The sequence below is a fragment of the Macaca fascicularis genome, chromosome 9 (assembly GCF_037993035.2).
Source record: "Macaca fascicularis isolate 582-1 chromosome 9, T2T-MFA8v1.1".
In the NCBI taxonomy this organism is placed as follows: Eukaryota; Metazoa; Chordata; class Mammalia; order Primates; family Cercopithecidae; genus Macaca; species Macaca fascicularis.
This window is the reverse complement of record NC_088383.1, coordinates 59010727-59032297: the sequence shown is the minus strand read 5'-3', so window position 1 is coordinate 59032297 and position 21571 is coordinate 59010727. Positions and strand designations below refer to the sequence as shown.

General features: G+C 38.6%; 1 protein-coding gene across 9 annotated transcripts in view; it reads left to right on the top strand.

Moving 5' to 3' along the window:
- Nucleotides 1-21571, top strand: part of PARG (poly(ADP-ribose) glycohydrolase) — a 134748-nt gene that overhangs the window by 111714 nt on the left and 1463 nt on the right. For all 9 annotated transcript variants that reach the window (XR_012417729.1, XR_010577960.2, XM_065520735.2 and 6 more), the window contains 2 exons: nucleotides 8076-8181; nucleotides 21028-21156. Coding sequence is in view for 7 of the 9 variants with exons in the window: in XM_065520735.2 (XP_065376807.1) it covers nucleotides 8076-8181; nucleotides 21028-21156 (235 nt within the window). In the remaining 2 variants the exon portion in view is untranslated. The remainder of the gene's footprint in view (nucleotides 1-8075; nucleotides 8182-21027; nucleotides 21157-21571) is intronic.

The window sequence follows — 21571 nt, the reverse complement described above, 5'->3', positions numbered from 1 at the left end:
GATTTTCTTTAGTTCCACAAATTATTCACACAGCCAAGAAGACTGACCCAATTCTGAAGATCAGTGTTTCACTCCCATGAGTAGGATTTGGTTATGAGATTATTAGGATAATGAGGCTTGTGGTTTTACATGGTTCTACATGGTGTGCCAGTTCCTACACAGACTTCTGAGAATAATAACAGTGATCTAGACAGACTTTTACTACACTTAAAACTTAGTAGATATTTTGAACATAATTAAGTATCTTATATCCTGATCTATTTGGGAGAATCTAATTTATTGTTGAACATATTCTCGTATGTATAATTTTTTAAATTATTTTAATGTTTAGAGTTCTCAAACTTTATAAAATGTTTGAAGAATAATGCACTATTTTTTAAAGTTGAACTTACATAACAGACATCATTTATTTAAAAATAAAAAGAAAAAGTAATCCCTCAGAAAAGCTATCCAGAATGTCTGGCCTTTGATGTATCAACAGTTCTAAAGTTCTCTCCTACCTGATTCTGAAAGTCAGAGATTTGCCTGTACTGAAGATTATCTTTTTTTTTTTTTTTGAAGCAGGGTCTTGTTTGCCTAGGCTGGAGTGCAGTGGCACGCGCGATCACAGCTCACTGCAGACTTTCAACCTCTCTGGGCTCAGGTGATCCTCCCGTCTCAGCCACCTGAGTAGCCAGGAGTACTAGTGTGCACCACCACACCTGGCTAATTTTTCTTTTATAGCTACACCGGGTTTCACCATATTGCCCAGGCCAATTTCAAACTCCTGGGCTCAAGCGATCTTCTCCGGCCTCAGCCTCCCAAAGTGCTGGGATTATAGGCATGAACCACAACGCCCTGCCTGAAAAGTATCTTTTACTAGCGATTAGATACATTTTAAATGTAAGCCTATTTTCACTGTTCCAAACTCTTGCCTTAAAGCAGTTGTCCCCAGTGCCATGAAGTTTTTATGATAGAGCATATCGAGTAGAATCAGTTTTATCTTTAAATTTTCATGAGGTTTTACTTACCCAATCATGTATATGTGAATTTGTCACATGGTCAAGAGGACATTTATATAAGCAGTAGATTGTTGGAGAGAAATATATGAAAAGGAAAGTAGAACCAAAATGTGTGTAGCCATGATTAATACATTAATACAAAGTGAAAGGTTCCCTATTTTATGAATGAAGTCTATACTCCCACATATACTTTTCTGTGAGAACTAGATCATTCACTTTTAGAAGTTATCCTCAATTTTTAAGAAGATAACTTCAGGCATAAGTCTTTTTTAAAATTGCCAGGTCCAGTTGATTCTCTCTGCACTTACTTGTGTATCACCAACCTTCAGTTTGACCATCCTCAGAGACACCAGAAATTTAAAAGATATATGTGAATAGGTTAAGTTAGTTGTAAATATTGGCAACATGGAAGAACATTTATTTATAGAATATAGAGTCCTCATGAGGGGCATTTGATACTAAGAATGAGTTTTTAAGTAATCTGGCAACAAGAGTTTTATTTCATTGGGAGTTGGCGGCTGTCAGTCACACTGCCTTATGGAAGTGTCTCAGAAATATTTTGTTAAATGACTTGATCGATAATTTAAAAACTTTTTTTTTTTTTTTTTTGAGACGGAGTTTCACTCTCGTTGCCCTGGCTGGAGTGCAATGGCACGATCTCAGCTCACTGCAACCTCCGCCTCCCGGGTACAAGTGATTCTCCTGCCTCAGCCTCCCAAGTAGCTGGGACCAGAGGCACGCACCACCACGCCAGGCTAATTTTTGTATTTTTAATGGAGATGGAATTTCATCACGTTGGCCAGTTTTGTCTCCAACTCCTGACCTCAGGTGATCCGCCCATCTCGGTCTCCCAAAGTGCTGGGATTACAGGCATTAGCCACCACGCCTGGCCTAAATAACATCTTAGACAATGTTAATTTAGGTTTTCGAGGTAAACATTTTAGAATTTACATAAGTACATTATCTTAAATCACTCAATATATCACAAAATGTTATATATTTCCTAAATACTCTTCGAGTGCTCAATAAAGCCTAGTAAGTTGAGTGTCAAATCAAGTTTGGGACAGATGAAGCCATATGAAGCAGAGGGATTCATTTTTAATGTATAGTGATGCAGGTGTACATTCATTTTCCACCTGCAATTATTCATGTCACTTATTCATGTCAATAAAGTCTAGTTTATAATTCATAAAAGATTCCTTTCAGTCAAATGCAGGTGGAATTTTTTTTTTTTTCAAATTATACAGATAACAATAGTAAATGATTGCTTACTCTGTATGAGGCATTCTACTTAGCACTTTAAATGCAGTGTCTGATTTAGTCCTAACCACTCAGGGAGGCATAACTATTTTTCTTGTCTCTAATTTAGAGATAGTGAGCTCACTTCTTAGGAAGTTGAGTAATTTGTCGCAGGCCAGGTCACATAGCTGGTCAGTGACCAAACCAGAGCTCAAATCCAGGCTCCCCTGACTTCAAGTCTTTTTTTTTTTTTTTTGAGGTGGAGTTTCTCTTGTTGCCCAGACTGGAGTGCAATAGCATGATCTCGGCTCACTGCAACCTCTGCCTCCCGGGTTCAATCAATTCTCCTGCCTCAGCCTCCCGAGTAGCTGGGATTACAAGCATGCACTACCACACCCGGCTATTTTTGTGTGTTTAATAGAGACAGGGTTTCTCCACTTTGGTCAGGCTCATCTCAAACTCCCAACCTCAGATAATCTGTGCACTTCGGCCTCCCAAAGTGTTGGGATTACAGGCATGAGGCATTGCGCCCAGCCAAATCATTTTTTAAAAATGTAAGTCCTCCACATAGAGACTACTATAACTAGGTCTGACCTTCTAGACTTTTTATGGTTCAAACTTAAATCATTGAGAATGTTTCTGCTTTTGGAATAGTCTCCTACCTGCTTATGCCTGAATCACTCTTCTTTTGTGGTCATAAACTTCTGCTATGAGCAAGGTACCTGTTAAATGCTTTTCTCAATATGCTTTTCTGTTTGATACACTTTTTCAAGGAAATTTGAGGGTTCCCTGCTATTTTTCAAATTCCTGTGAGACAAGGAACTACCTCCAGTGTAATAGAGCCTATCAACACTTGGACTAACTTTGAGAAAGCACCTAGTTCAGAGCCTGGCACATGGGAAGGCATCTGATAAATGTGCGTTCTTTTATTCACTGATATATTCCAAAAAATGTGTTCTTTTAGCAAATAATTAGTTTTTAATTCTTTCACTGAAAAAGGAAAAAGCAGTAAATGATTTTGTTAAATATCATTGGCAACTTAATTAGAAATTAATCCAAACAACTTTAGGCCTTCTAAATTAAAGCATTTGTCCCTTACTAACTACATTTACCTATTAAAATTGACTTAAGAATTTTGGTTATGAGCAGCAGGAATCTCACATAAACTGACAGCACAACTTGGAGACAATGTTTAATATTTTGTATCTCATGTTTTGCAAACTTTGTTTTAGAGCAGAAGTCTGTGTGAAATCACTTTAGAGATGACTTGCACAATTCTGCTTGTGTGTGTATACATGCCAGAGAGAAAGGAGGAAAAGAAAAAAACCCACATTTTTCTAAGTGAAAAAGCAGTAAGACCAGTTTTCACCGTCAGAATTCAGTATGGATCTCTGACCTCTGGGGACCTGTTTGCTACTTTTAAGCATTACTCACCAGTTAATAATTGAAAAGCCAATCCTACAAAGTGCTTTCCAGGCCTCTGGAAAAGGTCTGCTCCGTCCAGGCTCCGCCGGTCTTACTGGACCCACTTCATGACCTGCAAGTAGAGTTGGTTTTTAAAGGAGGGAACCAGTCTCCTTTTATCTGACTGATACTGTGAAGCAATGTTTAATCCTGTGAGAGATCAGCTGGGTGTCATTCTAAAGGAGAATTATCTTAGGATTAGAAAGATTTATGACTTCGTCTTGTAAAAGTGGCAAATAGCGCTGCAAGAGAAGAAAGAAACCACCTGTGAAAAGTTGTATTTGCCATGTTAGGTAGGATTTTAGGTAGGATTAAGTAATGAGTATGTTTTGTGGAGCTTTCTAAATCTGAAGTTGAACAAGGTGGAGAGATAGAAATCATCCCTATTTACCTTTTTAAAAAATTGATCTGTTTATTGATGTTTTTGTTATTATTCACCACTATATTTGGAATAGGTCTGTTATTAAACCAAAGCTTGATAACAAAACCAGTCAATATTTGCTGCTGATATTTCTAAGAAATTGAGCATCTGAGCACTTATAATCTTTTCATAAAATATGTGTCACTTTACTTTTCAAGAATGTTCCAAATGTATCATTTGTAGTGGGTTTTCCCTTAAGTTTCCCAACATATAGAATCAGAATAACAATTAAATACATATCCCAATCTTGGATTTTATACATCAGGAAACTAAGATCTGCATACTTCTTTCATTTTATTTTGCATTTTAGAATAGCAAAAACAATGTTTTAATGTTATAATTATTTTAGAGATAAAGTCTAATCCCAGCTACTCGGGAGGCTGAGACAGGAGAATCACTTGAACCTGGGAGGTGGAGGTTGCAGTGAGCTGGGATCATACCAGTGTACCCAACCTGGGCATTAGAGCCAGACTCCGTCTCAAAAAAAAAAGTCGTAAGAAATCACAGAATACTAAAAACCTCAGAAAATCAGTATCAATATCTACTCTGTATTAAGTTAAAGAAGTATAGTAGATTGATTTCATATAAATGAGCAACTCTTTAGGAACAATAATTATTAAATTATTCTAGCAAATAGAATAATGTATTTACATGATAATGAAAGAAATCTTTAAGTAAAATCATGCATCACTTAAAGATGGAGATACGTTCTGAGAAGCAGTCACTGTGCACATATCACAGAGTACTTACACAACCTAAGTGGTATAGCCTGCTACTCACCTAGGCTAGATGGTATGGCCTCTTGCTCCTAGACTGCAAACCAGTAGAGTATGTTACTGTACTGAATACTATAGGCAGTTGTGATGCAATGGTAGGTATTTGTGTCTTAAACATAGGACAGGTACTATGAAAATATGGTATTTTAATCTTATGGGACCATCATCGTGTTTGTGCTTCATTGTTGACTGCAACATCACTATGCAGCACGTAACTGTCTATCTGCTTGGGCCTGCTAAAATTGATACTGAAGCCAAAGATCTTACTTAAGTGTGCGTGTGCACATTTGTGCCAGACTATTCCCCTGGATACCATTTATTTCCTGGGCCTCATTTTGGGCCTGTAGACTCTTATACCAGTTTTGTTTGGTCTCTTTTCCATTTTCTTTCCTTCTTTCCTACATCTTTATCATTACCATTTCCTGATTGGTCTCTGGATTTTAACTCTAGGTACCAATATTTTCATCTTGCTTCTCAACACACCCCTTTGCGACCTTCAGGACTCCCAAATTACCTTTCTGTTCCCTGTCTTCTTCCCTTCCCATCAAAACTCATTCCAAGATAGGGTTGTTCATTGGTATCTTCTGCTTACTATCCTGAGGTCTCAGTGCTTCCTTTTTCTTTTCCCCCTTCTGAGTTGTTTATTAGTAAAAATAAATTGCTCTGTCATTGCAGAATATCAGGCCAGGGTATGGCCAGAGTTCAAGCTGGCTTTCTTTTACCCTTGCAGCTCTCTGATCAGTCTTCTCAAGTACTCTTGCTCTGGGTGAGGGAAAACAAACAGATATGCCAGTATAGAGCTCTTGAGAATTCCTAGTGCCTTTCTCTATGGAGTGAGAACTTGGCAACTCTTTTGAGGCCTCTATCCTTATCTGAGCTTTGTTTCTTTACCAAAGGAGTTCAATTCCTACTCATTAAAGGAAAGGTGCCCTGATTCAAGGCTCTGCCCTGGTCTCCAGCGCTTAAGGTATCCTTCTTCCTAGAAAAGGGAGAAGCCTGGGCTGACCTTCCAGAGAGGGCTTGGGGCAGCATACTACCGCTGTCTTATTTTTGACCTTACAAATGCTTGCTTCTTAACAGAATAAAATAATTTTGTATTTAATCGTTATAACCAGTTATTCTAATTTCTATGTAATTTTATCATTTAATTTTTATCTGATTAATATTTTTTGGTGGCAGGGATGGGGGATAGAGTCTCACTGTCACCCAGGCTGGAGTGTGGTGGCGCCATCATGACATCATCACTGCAGCCTAGACCTCCCGGGCTCAAGCAGTCCTCCCACTTCAGCCTCCCAAGTAGGTGAGACCACAGGCATGCGCCACTACACCTGGCTAATTTTTTTGTTTTGTAGAGGCAAAGTCTTGCCATATTGCCCAGGCTGGTCTCAAAACTCCAGAGCTCAAGCGATCCTCCCACTTCAGCCTCCCAAAGTGCTGGGGTTACAGCCATGAGCTTTTAAAAATTTGATCTAAACACTGAATGAGGTTTATTTTCAGTTTCATGGTTTGTTTTTATGGCCATTTTTCAAGATAGATAATTTTCCAGGAAAATTTGATAATATTTTATACTAGATTTTGCTTCTAATAATTTAAATGTTTCAAATTCTCAATCATTAGGCTTTAGTTTCACTAAGCTGTTTTTGCACATTGAAGTAAAGTTAACCCAGTTATTTAGAGACAACAGTAAGAAAGAAACTAAAACCATCCTGACAGTATAAAACGCAGAAATGAACTAGGAATCTGAGGAAGCCTCCTTCTCTCTAGGCGTGTTAGAAAATTCTGACATGAAACAAAGCGGCAAAGTTATGTTTATTCTTCCAGAGGGTTTGTTCTCTCCCTTGTTGGTATAATGACACAGACTGTCTTTCAAGAGCCTATTCAAAACAAATGTAGCTCTTAGATTTTTTTGACCTGAAAGAGATTTTCAGAAGCTCCATGCGTCTGACTATGCAGGTAATTTGTGAGTACTTGTGTAAGCTCTGTACTACAGTGTTGAATAATGATCTGGTACCAACTTATAATTAATATCTGTCAGGATTTACAGTCTAGGAGGGTATGGAAGGAATAGCCTTGTTAATCCATCGAGACAGTCTGTAAAATAAATTTTTATACCTTTGTGAAAACTTCAAAGAACAATTTACTATATTTCTATGTGTGGGTTTCATAGAAGCATCTTTCTTTATCCTTGGTTTTTCTCTGGGAACATTTGTCAAGATCATTCTTTTAATTGTATTTGCTATTATATGTAAGCTATATTTTAGGCTTTGTTTGGAACTTGAGAACCCAGGGGAGTTTTGCTTTGCTGTTATATTAAACCTGTTATAGTCTGATCACTTCAGAAAATAAGAATGTAGAAAGAAGGCAGAAAGACCAACTAGTTGACAGCAAAGAGGTGGAAATCAGGAACTCTGGGATCTTACACAATGGTCTTCTCATATAGAAAATGAGCTGTTCATTTAATTAATACTTAGCCAGCATCCTCAGAATATATTTTACTTTTCTCAGATTACCGGCAAATTTTTAAATATTCTAGCTTAAAACAGAGCTGTGAAACTAGAGAATCTTAGAGCCGAAAGGCATCTTAAAGGTTATTTCATAACCAGGTGTAGGAATCCCTTCTATAGACAGTTGCTTGCTCTTTGTTACGTATTTCAGTAGCAGGAAGCACATTTATTAATCTAGTCTCCATAACTCAGAGAGAGAATGCTGAGGAGGCATAATAGTGACCCTTTGCCTGATGAAAAGAATAGTGATTAAAGCCTTCAAACAAAAAGAAAACTGTTCTAACAAGTGCCTTTCTTTTTTGGTGGTTTTTCCTAGTAGTTTATAATTGGGATCCTATTAGTTCTTGAAATATCTCTGCTATTTTCATTTCTGTTTGTTTGAAGTGGAAAAAGAAATTGGGACCTGTATTAGTTTAAGGGATTTTATTTGCTTAGCATTCAAACAAATAAATATTAGAATTTATCATTTCTTAGTCTCTTCCTTGCATAATCCCAGGTTTTTCTCTCCCTTCTTCCTTCTTTGTTTTTCCCTCTATTTTGGCCCCTATGGGGAAAAAAAAATGAGAAGTTGAACATAAGCTTAATACTGGACACCGATCCTAGTACATTAGTCAGAAACACTGTTAGTGTCTAGGCACTCACAGGCTTTGATATTTCTTTTATCCTGCAGGCTTACTGTGGATTTCTCCGTCCTGGAATTTCTTCAGAGAATCTTTCTGCAGTGGCCACAGGAAACTGGGGCTGTGGTGCCTTTGGGGGTGATGCCAGGTTAAAAGGTAAGTTGTTGTAGAGAAGGATAAAAGCATTCTGACCACGAAAAAACGTTAAAGCCAGATTGCTAATGTCCTGTCATGAGACCACAAAAATCTAAGAGAAAAGGAAAAGGAATATTTAACACTATTTTCTTTTTTCCTATTATGTTTAAAGTAATTCTTATTTTAATTTATCATTTTCCTGCAAAGGTTGCTTATCACTTTGATCTCCCAGGACACAGTATTTCATTGAATATTGAAAGGTTGGCAGGGGGAGAAAAGCATATAATGACTGTGAAGTTTCAAACCTGAGCTTGCACTCAAGCACTTCCCTTCACTGGAGTGATTTTTATGGACAGTTATTTCATTGACTCATTCATCCACCAAACTTAATAGCACCTCTGCCACTTTCTAGGCACAGTGGTAGGCTCTGAGAATACAAAGATGGAGAAGATGTGATGCCTGCTTTGGAATTCACAGTCCAGCATATGAGAGAGAGGCAGTATGAGACCGATGCAGTACATGGGAATGAGTGCTGTAGTGGAGGCCCACGGGGCTGTGGGAGCACAGCCTGGGAGAGTTGCATGAATGACACAGATAGGAGGCATCTGGATGTCCAAGAAGCAGAAACATTTCTTATGTGTTATTGTTTGTGGTAGGAAATTCACAAAACCCGATCAACAAAGCTATTGGCCATTTATTACATTGACATTTTTTCGAAGTATCAGTTACAGAAAATAATACTATATCATTACTTAGGATGATTACTTTTCCATTTCATCCCAACTGATCTGACACCACCTGGATGTACTGCATTGCAAATGACACCAACTACCTGGAGTAATTGCAGATCTTGCCTATTGAGGACAGAGTCCACAAGATTGCCCCCACTTCAGACTCCATCCACAAGTTTCAGGGGGATTCCCAGGCCACTCACATTTCTGTCCAGCTGGTTGCTGTTCCAGGAGGTTCCCATGTCCCCACCTCAGGTTTGATAAGTCACTAGAAGGACTCACAGAACTCAGAAAAAAGTCCTGTCCTTACCATGACAGTTTTATTATAAAGGAAACACATAAAGCGAAGCCTAGAAGGGAAAGCAGAGCTTCTACAACCCTTCCCCTTAGTGTCAGGGCACCCCACTCTCCCGGCACATCAGTCTGTACACCAGTCAGGAGGCTGCACTGACCTTTGGTGACCAAAGATTTCATTGAAGTCTCATTCTGTAGGCATGATTGATTAAATCATTGGCCACATGATTGAGCTCGGTCTCTGCCCTCCCCTGACTCCCAGGAGTGCAATGTGAATCACCTGATTAGCAGAACAAAAGCACCAGCACTCAGGAAATTCCAAGGGTTTTTGAAGCTTCTACCAGGAACCCAAGATGGCACGCCAGAAAAATTCTTTGTTATACCACAGTTAACAAAGTAAAGCAGACATAAAACAGCCAGCTGGCCTTAATAGCCAAACTATATTTAGATAAAATTCATCTCTTTGGGAATGCTTGAGTCTGTCATAATGTAACTGCCTTTCCCCTCATCAGTAAAATGCTTCTTAATATTTTTATAAAAATGACACATTTATTATTTCTTTTAAATCCAGAAAAATACCATGAAGTGTATAAAAATCACCAGAATTCACTGTCAGCATTTGGTGGCCATCCTTCAGGTCATCTCTGTGGCAATCTGTGTAACTGTTGATGAGGTGACAGCCTCTATTCTATTCTACAGCCTCCTCTTAGAAAGTCTGCAGTCTCATGGATAGTTTTCAACTATCCATCTAACAAACGTAGATCTACTGAGTACTCAGCATTTGTTAGTGGCTACACAGTATTCTGTTGTATGCATATATGTATCATAATTTATTTCACAGATTCTCCATTCACAGTTTGTTTTCATTATATTATAAGCAGTACTACAGTGTGTAGTACAATTATATATATATATAAAATGTGTAATTAAGGTAAATTCCTAGAGGTGAGATTAATGACTCAAAGAATATGTATACTTCATTTTGATCCTTGTAGATTGCACTCTGAAAGGTGATATCAATTCCCGTTGTCTTCCTCACATGAACAGCATCACCACGACAGGACTTTGTCATTCTTTTTCATTTCTTTGAGGGGTAACAGTTTTCATGTTTATTGGCCATTTGTTTGTTTTGTGAATTGCTTTTTCATGCCTTCTGCCCATTCATCTCTTTGGGAGTAGTTTGATTTTATCACTAGCTAATAATAACTCTTTGTATGTTAAAACATATTAATTGTTTAACTGTTATATGTTACAAACATTTTTCTGCTTCATTTATTTCAACTGATTAGGCTGAAGTTACTGAGTTAGCTTTTATGTGTTCACATTTTTGTGGTGTGCTTGTAAAGATCTTTCCTGTCCCTTTATGCTAAAGACTTTCGCCTATATTTTCTTCAAATTCTAAGACAAAAACTGCATGGTACTATTTTCAGTGTTTGAGGAAACCTGTTTTTCAGTCTGGGCTTATTGATCTTAAGACAGACACTTTTTTCCTGTCTTTCTCTTAAGTAAAATGAATGACTAGATTCAAGTCATCAATCCAGAAGCTAGGTCTGCAGTAAGCCATGGTCATTTGTGATAGACAGTTTGGAAAGCTTTATAAATGTGTTCACTTCTTTTCCTTTTTTCTTTTTTTCTGGCTTAAAAGCCTTTCAGACTGCAGCTGTGCCTGCTCTGGTGCCTATCAAGCATAGTAGTCAAAGATTTCCATTATATAATTCGTTTCCTCAACCATTGAGATTTAAATTTTGGAGTAACTGTGACATTTCCCTCCCCTTCATTAGCCTAAATACTCATTAAAAATTTAGAATGAGTCATAATGTCCTTCAGTGGGGAATTGGTTACTAAAACTATGATGCTAAAAAAAAAGAAATTATGGTACATTTATACAATAAAATATTATGCTTCCTTTAAAAACCATTATAGAAATGTATCTGTTGACAGGGAAAGATGGTTTTGGAATATCGACAAATGGGAGAAATACACAATGTATGCCATATAAACCATTTTAAAATTAAATTATGGATATAAAATATCACACACAAATTTGAGGTTCTCTATGTTTATCTGTTTATGTGCCGAGATTAACTATGGTTCGTCTGTAGTGGGTGACACTTTTTGTTTTGTTTTGTTGGGGTTTTTTCATTTTTTATTTTTAGTAGAGATGGGGTTTCACTATGTTGCCCAGGCTGGTCTTAAACTCCTGAGCTCAAGGGATCCTCCTACCTTGACCTCCCAAACTGTTGTGATTATACTTGTGAGCCACCACACCTGGTCAGTGATGTTTTATACTTTATTTTTAATCTGCATCTTTTTTATTGTGAGCATATATTGTTTTTGTAACAAAAAATCTTACAAAAACGTTCATGGTGGGTAACATGGGCAGGTATAAATCCTTAAACTTGTATTTCTTTAATTGTTAATAGAAATAAGGCTAAGCTGAGCACGATGGTTTGTGCCTATAGTCCCAGCTACTGAGGAGGCTGAGGTGGGAGGAATGCTCAAGCCCTGAAGTTCACTGTCAGCCTGGGCAACATAGTAAGACCACATCTCTTACAAAAAAAGAAAATTATAAAAGAAAGAAGGCAAAAAAATTTTTTTTTATTTTGAGACGGAGTCTTGCACTGTCACCCGGGCTGGAGTGCAGTGGCGCTATCTCGGCTCACTGCAGCCTCCACCTCCTGGATTCAAGCAGGTCTGCCTCAGCCTCCTGAGTAGCTGGGATTACAGGCGCCTGCCACCACGCCCAGCTAATTTTTTGTATTTTTAGTAGAGATGGGGTTTCACCATGTTGGCCAGGCTGGTCTCAGACTCCTGAACTCATGATTCACCCGCCTCAGCTTCCAAAGTGCTGGGATTACAGGCATGAGCCATTGCACCTGGCCAGCAAAATATTTTTAATATGCTTGTTACTTAATTGTATATGAGTTTTGTGTTTTACCACACTTCATTTGTTTGTTTGTGTAAGATACAGGGTCTCATTGTGTCACCCAGGCTAGGGTGCAATGAAGTGATCATAGCTCACTGCAGCCTCGACCTCCTGGGCTCAAGGGATCCTCCTGCTTCAGCCTCCCAAGTAGCTGGGACTGCAGGCATGCGCTGCCATGCCCAGCCTCACAATTAGTTTTGAACTACTTTAATTATACATTACTTTGACAACTGTTACGAGAACATTTTAAATATATTAGTTCATTCAATAGACAGTTTACTAACAACCTTCTTCCTCAGGCAGCCAGTGGCCTTAGGAGCCAGAGGCTAGGAGAGAAAGGACTAGGGGGAAATGGAGGGGCTTTGGACCTGGCTCCAGCAGCAGCCAGTGGCCTCCTGCGTGCCTGTGCCACCGAAGGGGCTCCCTGTGGCCTCCTGCCTGACCTGCATCTTTCTGAGCACCTTGTGGAAGTGCATGTGAAAGCTTTTGAGCCAGTGCAAGCTCTACTTATTTCTGGTGTTCCTAACTGTTCCAAAGTGACCCCCTAGTTCATACTTGGCTTTTAACATTTCATTGAAGTTTTAGCTGATTTATTCCTACCTGTTTGTGTGGTGACCACCTCTTTCTCCTGTTACTTTCAAAAATAAAACAGTTCATGTATTTTATCTTCTCAGAGGGGTTTGTCACCCTTTGGTTGCCTCAAAAACTCAGCTCTCCTATAAACTCAGAAAAAGTTACAATTTTGGCCTTTTCTCATGGTTGGAGTTTTTTAACTTTCTACATCTCGTCTCAGCAGAGATGTTTGCATGGGAGGGCTTCTGCCTCAAATGTACCACCAGACCCGAGGCACCCATGAGAATTTTAGGAGATAACTTAAAATTTTCTTAATGGTTAGTTTGTTAAAAATTTTGCTTTTATCTCTTGTCTAATTTTATTGCATTGTAATCAAAGAATGTAGATAATACTATTTCTGCTTTTTGGAGTTTCTCGAACTTCTCTTTATGACCTAACATAGTCAGTTATTGCAGACATGTTGACACTTGGAAAGGTGTCTCTGAAAGGTATAAGACTTACTGTTTTGCTGTAAGATTCTATACCTTTTAGGTCAGACTCTATCCTTCTGACTTTACTTGCTTATTTTGTGAAGGAACTGAGTTCTTCTTTAACATTCCTTCTTCTGTTGTGTTTTTGTAAATTTCTCCCAGCATTTCCTTTGGTGTTTACTTATAAGTTTGTCCAGCTTGCCTTATTTCTTTGTTGTTTTTGTTCTGTTTTGTTTTGTTTTAGGTGCTTAGTAGCCTGAAGCTGTAGTTTTTAGTTTCTCTCTCTAGCGATAAGCGGAAAAGAGGGATGAGGAAAGGGCTTTACTGGCCCAATCAGAAACAGAAACTGAGAACCCATGACTGTATTCTCTCCCTTGGACTCCCCTGTATATGTTACCTGACCTGTAAACAAGTATGCCATTGCCAGTTTACTATCATTAAAAGGTATCTTGTTGCATTTTTTGCATTTTCTTTTCTATCCCCATTCCCTACCTTCAGTACCTAAAAGTGACTTGCAAATAAAATACGCTCAATGAATTTCTATTTAATAAATTTATTCAGTGGCTTCTGTGTGCCTTTAATTAATCTTAGGCTTTGCACATTTTTCTGTAACTGTCTGTCTGTACCTGGCTAATTACTTCTGTCCCTTCTAAGGTTCTACTCCAGTGGTAACTACTCCATAAAGACCCTCATTCCCTTCCACCAAAAAAGTTCTGTATTAGGATTCTTTTGGTTGAAAGAGACACTAATGTAGCTTATGCCTTCCACCTAAAAGGGTACTGTTGCTTGACGTGGCTGAGCAAAGCAGGGTAGAGTTGACCTCAAGTATGAATCCATCCTAGAATCAGGCTCTCCCTCTGTTGGTGTTCATTCCTCTCCTGCCTGCTTCTTTCGATATAATGGCCTCATCTTCATCTGTCTCCTTCAGATTATCTCTGAGTGGCAGTAACCAGGACCAAATAATTCTAGTCTTGCAACCCTGCAGTTGAGTGACCCAAGAAGAAAGGAGGACCCTTTAGTTTTAAAATGCCACAAAAATACTCTAATTTGACCAACTGGGATTACTTCTCATCCCTTGAACCAAGTTGTTAGAGCCAAGGAATCAAGAAACACAAGATACATCCCCTAATGAGATTTAAAGGATTTTTAATTTATTTCCATGACTTATGTATATTAAGTGAAATGTTTCTGAGATATAAAAACTTTTTATAAATTTCTTTCAGACCTTATGTCCATTTATTTATATCAAACTTAAATACTAATATTACTAGTTATTTTGTAATTTTGGAATCAAGATAAACTCCAGAAAGACGATTTCTCTAGAAAAGGAATCTAGACGGTACTGATGTCATTTTCTGCCATGCTATGGTTGGCCTACACTAGCCCTTTGACTGAGCTTTATAGGAAGTGTGGTTATGGAGTTGGGGAAGGGGTGACTTCCAACCAAAAATGGAAGGTAGGAGTATAGAGCATTGGATCAGGTCACCTCAGTTTGTCTACCATAGGCTCCTCCTCACTTTGCTTTCTTCTGCCAGAACAGATCACTCTGTCTTGGTCTCTCCCAGCCTTGCTCAGGAAGATTACTTTCTTAACATTTCTGTGTTATCCTTTTTTGTGGCCCCAGTGCTGAGAATAGGGTCTTGCATGATAATGTGTATTCAAAGGTGTCTGGAGCAAGTATGTATTTCTTACAGGTTGAGTATCCCAAATCTGAAAATCCAAAATTCAAAATGCTCCAAAATTCACCAAAAGTTTTTGAGTGCATGATGCTCAAAGATAATGCTCTTTGGAGCATTTCAATTTCAGATTTTCAGATTTCGATGCTCAACTGATATTGCAGATATTACCAAAAAAACAAATCCAAAACCAATCTGGTCCCAAGCATTTCAGATGAGGGATACTCAACTTGTGTCAGCACCTCAGATACTGCTGAGTTAGTGGACTTGGAAAATGGCTTTAGGAATTTTTTTTAACTGTCCTCAGCTGGGATCAGCCAGGTTTAACAATCACTGCATTTTCTCATATGGTTTGCACAGTTACCCTTCCATTGTTGCCCCACTTTTAAGAATGAGAAACCAAGGTTTATAGATAGCTAATAAACCTGTCCCAAGAGAGCAGCTAGCAAGTGTCAGAACCAACATTCAAACTTGGCCCCGTCTTCCTCAAAAACCAATATGTGTTCATTACTATTGTTGTTATCAGTTGAGAACATATTGAGTGCATACTATGTTCTAGGAATTGTACTAAATATATTCTTTACCTGTATTAGCACACAACAGCCTATTTAGGTAAGTTTTCTTTTTTGTCTGTATAGGGGTAACAACTGAAGCATTGAGAGGTAAATTAGCCTTGAGTCATACAGATAGCAAGTGGTAGTGCCAGGATTCAAACCAGGATTGAAGCCCTTGTGTGCTTTTGTTATTTCATCTGTATTGGCTGCAAGCTCTGGATCTGGATCTAGATTTGGGAGTTGCCATTCTAGAAATGGTGGCTGCATTCTTGAAGAGAGAGTGTGTTTAAAGTAGGTGAAAGGACCAAAGATTGAGCCACTAGTAACATCCATAGTGGAAAAGGAGGGAGGGAGTGTCAAGATTTAAAACAGTAGCCAGAGGACAAGACTAATTGGAGAATAAGAGTTGGCCTCAAAGAGTGCTATGTGGTAGAAACAAGAAGTGAAATGCTTTTGGGACTGGTGAGCAAAGCTGAGCTCTCAGGGTACCCAAAGTGTGAGATCTCACCAAGTAAGCTCAGTAGAAGGACGTGCGTAGTACTTTCAAATCTACTATTTTGGCCTCCTTGACAGCATGCATTTAAATCGTTTGAATAAACAATGTAAAGACATTGCTCTGGCTGGCATGTGGTAAGGTCTGCTTGGAGTTGACCAGCATGGATTGCCATAGCAGCCCAGAAGCAGTGGGTGAGGGCATGTGTTCTTGAGTTGGTGTTCCAGTCAGCTCCACCACTTTCTGGCTGTGTGACCTGAGACAAATTATGTAATCTTTTGGTGCCTAAATTTCTTTATTTTCAATATGGAAGTAATAATTACCTTGTTGAGTTTTTGTAAGGAATCATGAGGTAGTGTTTGTAAAGCTCCTAGAACAGTGTTCAGTGTGCTGTAAGAGCCCAGTGTTAGCAGTCATTACCAATATTACATGCTGGTGGCCTCACACCACACCTGTGGTGTGAGTATCAATCATCTTACCCATTTTGTGCTTGGTCCATTTGTTGCAACAGGACACTATGAATTGCTTTTTATGTTACTCATATTTATTTATATTTTTTCATAGCTTAACATTGATGCCAAAAAGAAAATTAAAACCAAACTCCCTGCAGGTTAATTTAAGTGATTATTTTGGCACGTAGTTGTGCTTTAAGTTAGAATTTGATGTCTTTATATCATACTTGGAATCAGTCCACATACTCTAATAGACTTGTAATTTATTCTCATCTAACTTTTGATGCAAGAGAGTTCACTTAAATCATGAAGCATAATTGTGTAAATTTGCAAAGATCTTGGGGGTGTTGTAGACAGGAAGGCCTCAAGACAGTGATGTTTTAAAATAAACTTTTGTCAGTGTTTACTGATGTATCTAGGATCGAGATTATCTTTCTGGAAATTTCATTTATGTATTTATAGTCTAGCATCCAATGGAGGGAAAACAATCATAACGGTCGTTATGAATTTCTGAACTCTGAAAGAATCTTCAGGGAGCATCTGATTTAACTCCATTGTGTAATTGAGAAAAATGAGGCCCAGAGAGTAACTGGCTAAAGTCACAGAGCTAGATATCTGGCAGAAGGCTGAGGATAGAACTTGGATCTCCTGCCTCCCTGTCCTGACTAGTCTAACACATGCTTATGGTACAATATGTACTCAAATAGAAATGGGTGTGTGGCCGGGCGCGGTGGCTCAAGCCTGTAATCCCAGCACTTTGGGAGGCCGAGACGGGCGGATCACGAGGTCAGGAGATCGAGACCATCCTGGCTAACACGGTGAAACCCCGTCTCTACTAAAAATACAAAAAACTAGCCGGGCGAGGTGGCGGGCGCCTGTAGTCCCAGCTACTCCGGAGGCTGAGGCAGGAGAATGGCGTAAACCCGGGAGGCGGAGCTTGCAGTGAGCTGAGATCTGGCCACTGCACTCCAGCCCGGGCTACAGAGCAAGACTCCGTCTCAAAAAAAAAAAAAAAAAAAAAGAAATGGGTGTGAAATCAAGAATGTAATATGAATTGGTTTTACTTTTTGATTTTCTCTTAATATAAAATAAATTCTATAAAGAGATAAATTTTAAATGTTTTTATTAATACTTCATTTTCACAAATGGCAAATGACTAGAGATCTAGTAGGAAATAGGATGAAAAGACTCTTCTTTGGGTCTCTGTCTTTTTTAACAGTAAATACTTAAAGCTAAATTTTCATTTTCACTAAAAGGTAAGCAGTGGTACTTTTTGGTCAAGAAAGATGATGATTCATTAGTTCCCATTTTTATGTGTAGTTTAGGTCAATTAGGAACCTTTTGAAATAGGGTGTATTGAAGCTTTAATGTATGCATAAGTTGGTTGAGCAGTTTTAATTAAAACTTATCTCTATTTTGAAGTTAATTACTTTCAATACTCTGAGATTAATGAGGCATAGTTATGGCACCTCCCATGTTGTGGATACTCAATAAATATTAGTTTGGAAATTAGGACATACTTTGATGGTATTTTAGAATCTTACATATATTATAATGTCATAGATTCTTTCCCAAATCTGGGAAATACTCAACTATATCAAATTTTACTGGTTCAACTTAAAATTTTTTCTTTGCATGTAATTTTAAAAACTGTCTGTTTAAATAATTTCAAATTTATAAAAATAAAAATACCTTTATGTATGCATATATATGTATACACCTGCACACAATTTTTTTCTGAATAATTTGAGCCTAACTTACATATACTATGCCCTCTTTTCTAAATACTTCAATGTGTATTTCCTAAGGATAAAATATTCTCTTAAACACATTATAGTTATTAAATTCATAAATGTACACTGATACCTTATTTACTCTTTCATCTATATTCCCATTTTGTCAGATGACCTAATAAAGCCCTTTCTAGCCTTTTTCCCTCTAGCGCAGGGTCCAGGGTCAGCTACTGCATTTAGTTGTCATGTTTGTTAGCCTCCTTTTGAATCGAGAATATTTCCACAGCCTTTCTTTGTCTCTTATGACATTGATGTGTTTAAAGAATACAGTGTTCTTTGAGTTTGTCTGCTGTTTCCTTGTGATGAGGTTAAGGTTATGCATTCTCCGTCAGAATGCTGCGTCAGTGACACTGTCAAGAGGCACTTGATGGCCATCTGACACTACTGGGGATCTTAATTTTGATCACCGTGTCAGGGTGTTGCCCAGTTTCCCCACTGCAGAGTTGAGGGGTTTTTTCCTCCCTTGTAACTAATAAGCAATCTGTAGGAAGACAAAGGCAAAATTTTCCCTAGATTTAGCATATGTTAATGATTCTTGCCTGACCTTTACCACAGTGGTTGCAAAGAAAGGATGTTCCTCCCCCTCCACACTTAACAGTTAGTCTTTGGCTTTCTCCTGTGGGCAAGAGCTGGCCCTTCTGTTTTTTGTTTCGTTTTATCCATTTGAGCATTTCTTTACTTTCTGGTATAACAAAATATTTTGAGATCATCTTGTACCTTTCTTGTCCAAACTATAGCATTAAGCATTTCTTGAGGAATCTAGTTCCATTTAGGGGGAATGATAGTAGAGACCAAGATCTGGGCGCTGAGTGTGGTCATTGCTACTATGGTGTCTCCCTTTTGACCCTTTTGGCAGATAGAGCTAGGAAATGTATATGTACACATACACACACACACACACAGATACACATATTTTCGACATCACGAGTATACACCAGTGCCTTCCATTTCGGTCCATCTCCACACAGTTCTTTTTTGTCTTCCTCCATTCCATGTTTGTGTGTCTCTTCTTCCATAGTGAGACCCCAGTTCCCAGCAGCATCAACACATTTATTCATTTGCTCATTCCTCTAATACAGTTCAAAATAGTTTCGGAGTTGCTTCACCTCCATTAGTATGGTAAGCAAACCTTGTAAAAAGAGTTAGGAATTCGTTTGCAGTTCTCTCTTCCTGGCCTAAGACCATATATTATGGTCTTACGGACTTATGTAAGTCATATATTGTCTTCATAAGTTGTTGGGTTTTTTCTTTCTTCCTTTTCTTCATTTCCCTTCAGTTTAGTTATGTTATTTATTTGAACTAAAATTACGCTCATTTGTTTTAATTTACCTTCAGTTACAGGTTTCTCCCCATTCCTATTCTTAGTATTTTAATTTTAATTTGTAAATATGTAGAATATTAACATGCTCTAAAAAATCAAAACTATAAAAAGATACCCTCTTTGGCCAGACACATTGGCTCACGCCTGTAATCCGCACACTTTGGGAGGCTGAGATGGGCAGATTGCTTGAGGTCAGGAGTTCAAGACCAGCCTGGCCAATATGGTGAAACCGTTTTCTAAAGAGAAAAAATTCTATCTTTACTAAAAATATAGAAATTAGCCAGGTATGGTGGCAGGCTCCTGTAATCCCAGCTACTTGGGAGGCTGAGGCAGGAGAATCTCTTGAATCCGGGAGGCAGAGGTTGCAGTGAGCCGAGATCACACCACTACATTCCAGCGTGGGTGACAGAGCAAGACTCCATCTCAAAAAATATATATACCCTCTTTAATGTTTTAATTTGATTCCCATCTTCCCTTTTATGAAGTAAGAGATCTATAACTAGCAAAAGGGCATTTATCGTAACTATATTCAATTTTATGGTTATTTAAAATAAACCCTATCTACTGAGATTGTAAGGTAACTAAATTTTCGGAAACATACTTCAGGCTCAGTGATTTGTAACTTTGATTCCTGGAGATAGTAGATCTCGATTGTTTTTTCATTCTTATAGTACACCAGAGAGTGACTTTCCAGTGTTTTCAGGAACTCTGCCTCCCGTGCTGCAGTGACCAGTGGAGGTCAGAGTACAGGAGGGATGCAGGTGTGCTCCCCAGCCCATTTTGAGAACTCCTGCTGTGGGATTAAGGAGAGCATTAGAACCTCCCAAATGTGCCTATACAAAAGACCAGTGGCTGTGTGATAAGACACAGCAATTATATCAAGTAAGCAAACACAAAAATTTTAGTTCCAGATATAATAGAAGCGAATATAAATACCACCTTAGTCCCATGGTTTGTGGCTTCCATTATTTGTGGTTCAGCAAAGATGCCTGTGTTGGAATTCTATAGTTTGATGATACTCTTGGCAGCATATCTGAAAAGCCACACAACTAGATGATTTATGTCCATCTTGTGTTCCCCATTTCTTTTTATTTATTTTCTTTTCTTTTCTTTTTTTTTTTTTTTTTTTTTTTTTTTTTTTTTTGAGACGGAGTCTTGCTCTGTCACCCAGGCTGGAGGGCAATGGCGCGATCTCGGCTCACTGCAACCTCCGCCTCCCAGGTTCAAGCGATTCTCCTGCCTCAGCCTCCCAAGTAGCTGGGATTACAGGCAACCGTCACCATGCCCGGCTAAATTTTTTTTTTTTTTTTGTATTTTTAGTAGAGACAGGGTCTCACCATGTTGGCCAGGCTGGTCTCAAACCCCTGACCTCAGGTGATTTGCCCGCCTCAGCCTCCCAAAGTGCTGGGATTACAGGTGTGAGCCACCGTGCCCAGCCTTGTGTTCCCCATTTCTAATATCATGTATACTAGATTTATAAATCTTTAATCTAGGGTGAAGCTGTAGCACACCAGCTGGTAAAGAGCTAAAGGTATCTAGGTGGGAAGTGTCATTATACAACTGTGTGTTTTCTCTTTGCCTCAGCCTTAATACAGATACTGGCAGCTGCTGCAGCTGAGCGAGATGTGGTTTATTTCACCTTTGGGGACTCAGAATTGATGAGAGACATTTACAGCATGCACATTTTCCTTACTGAAAGGAAACTCACTGTTGGTAAGTAGGAGATACTCTTGACACTTGGTATCTAGATGGATTATACACCATTCAGTGGAAACACTTGCTAAATCTGGATGAATCACAGTGGGTACGAAGAAACAAAAGCATGACTCTGAGCGGGAAGAACAAAGCTCTCAGAGGGGCAGCATGTGCAGAGTCTGTTTGTTCTGGCAAAGTTTCATCCACAGTCTTGATAGAGTACATCAGCTTACTAAAGGAAGGTCAAGAAGCTGGAGTTAGTGTTCATTTTTGCTTTTGTGTCTATAAAAATCTAAAATGGGAGAGATGAATGAAGGTAAGTTCAGATCTGAGAAGCACCACTGTCCTATTTCTCAGACCTGCCAGTGCTCATCCAGTGTGCTTCCTACCTCAGGAGCTAAGTATATAACGAGGGCTGCCGTGAACTCCCAGG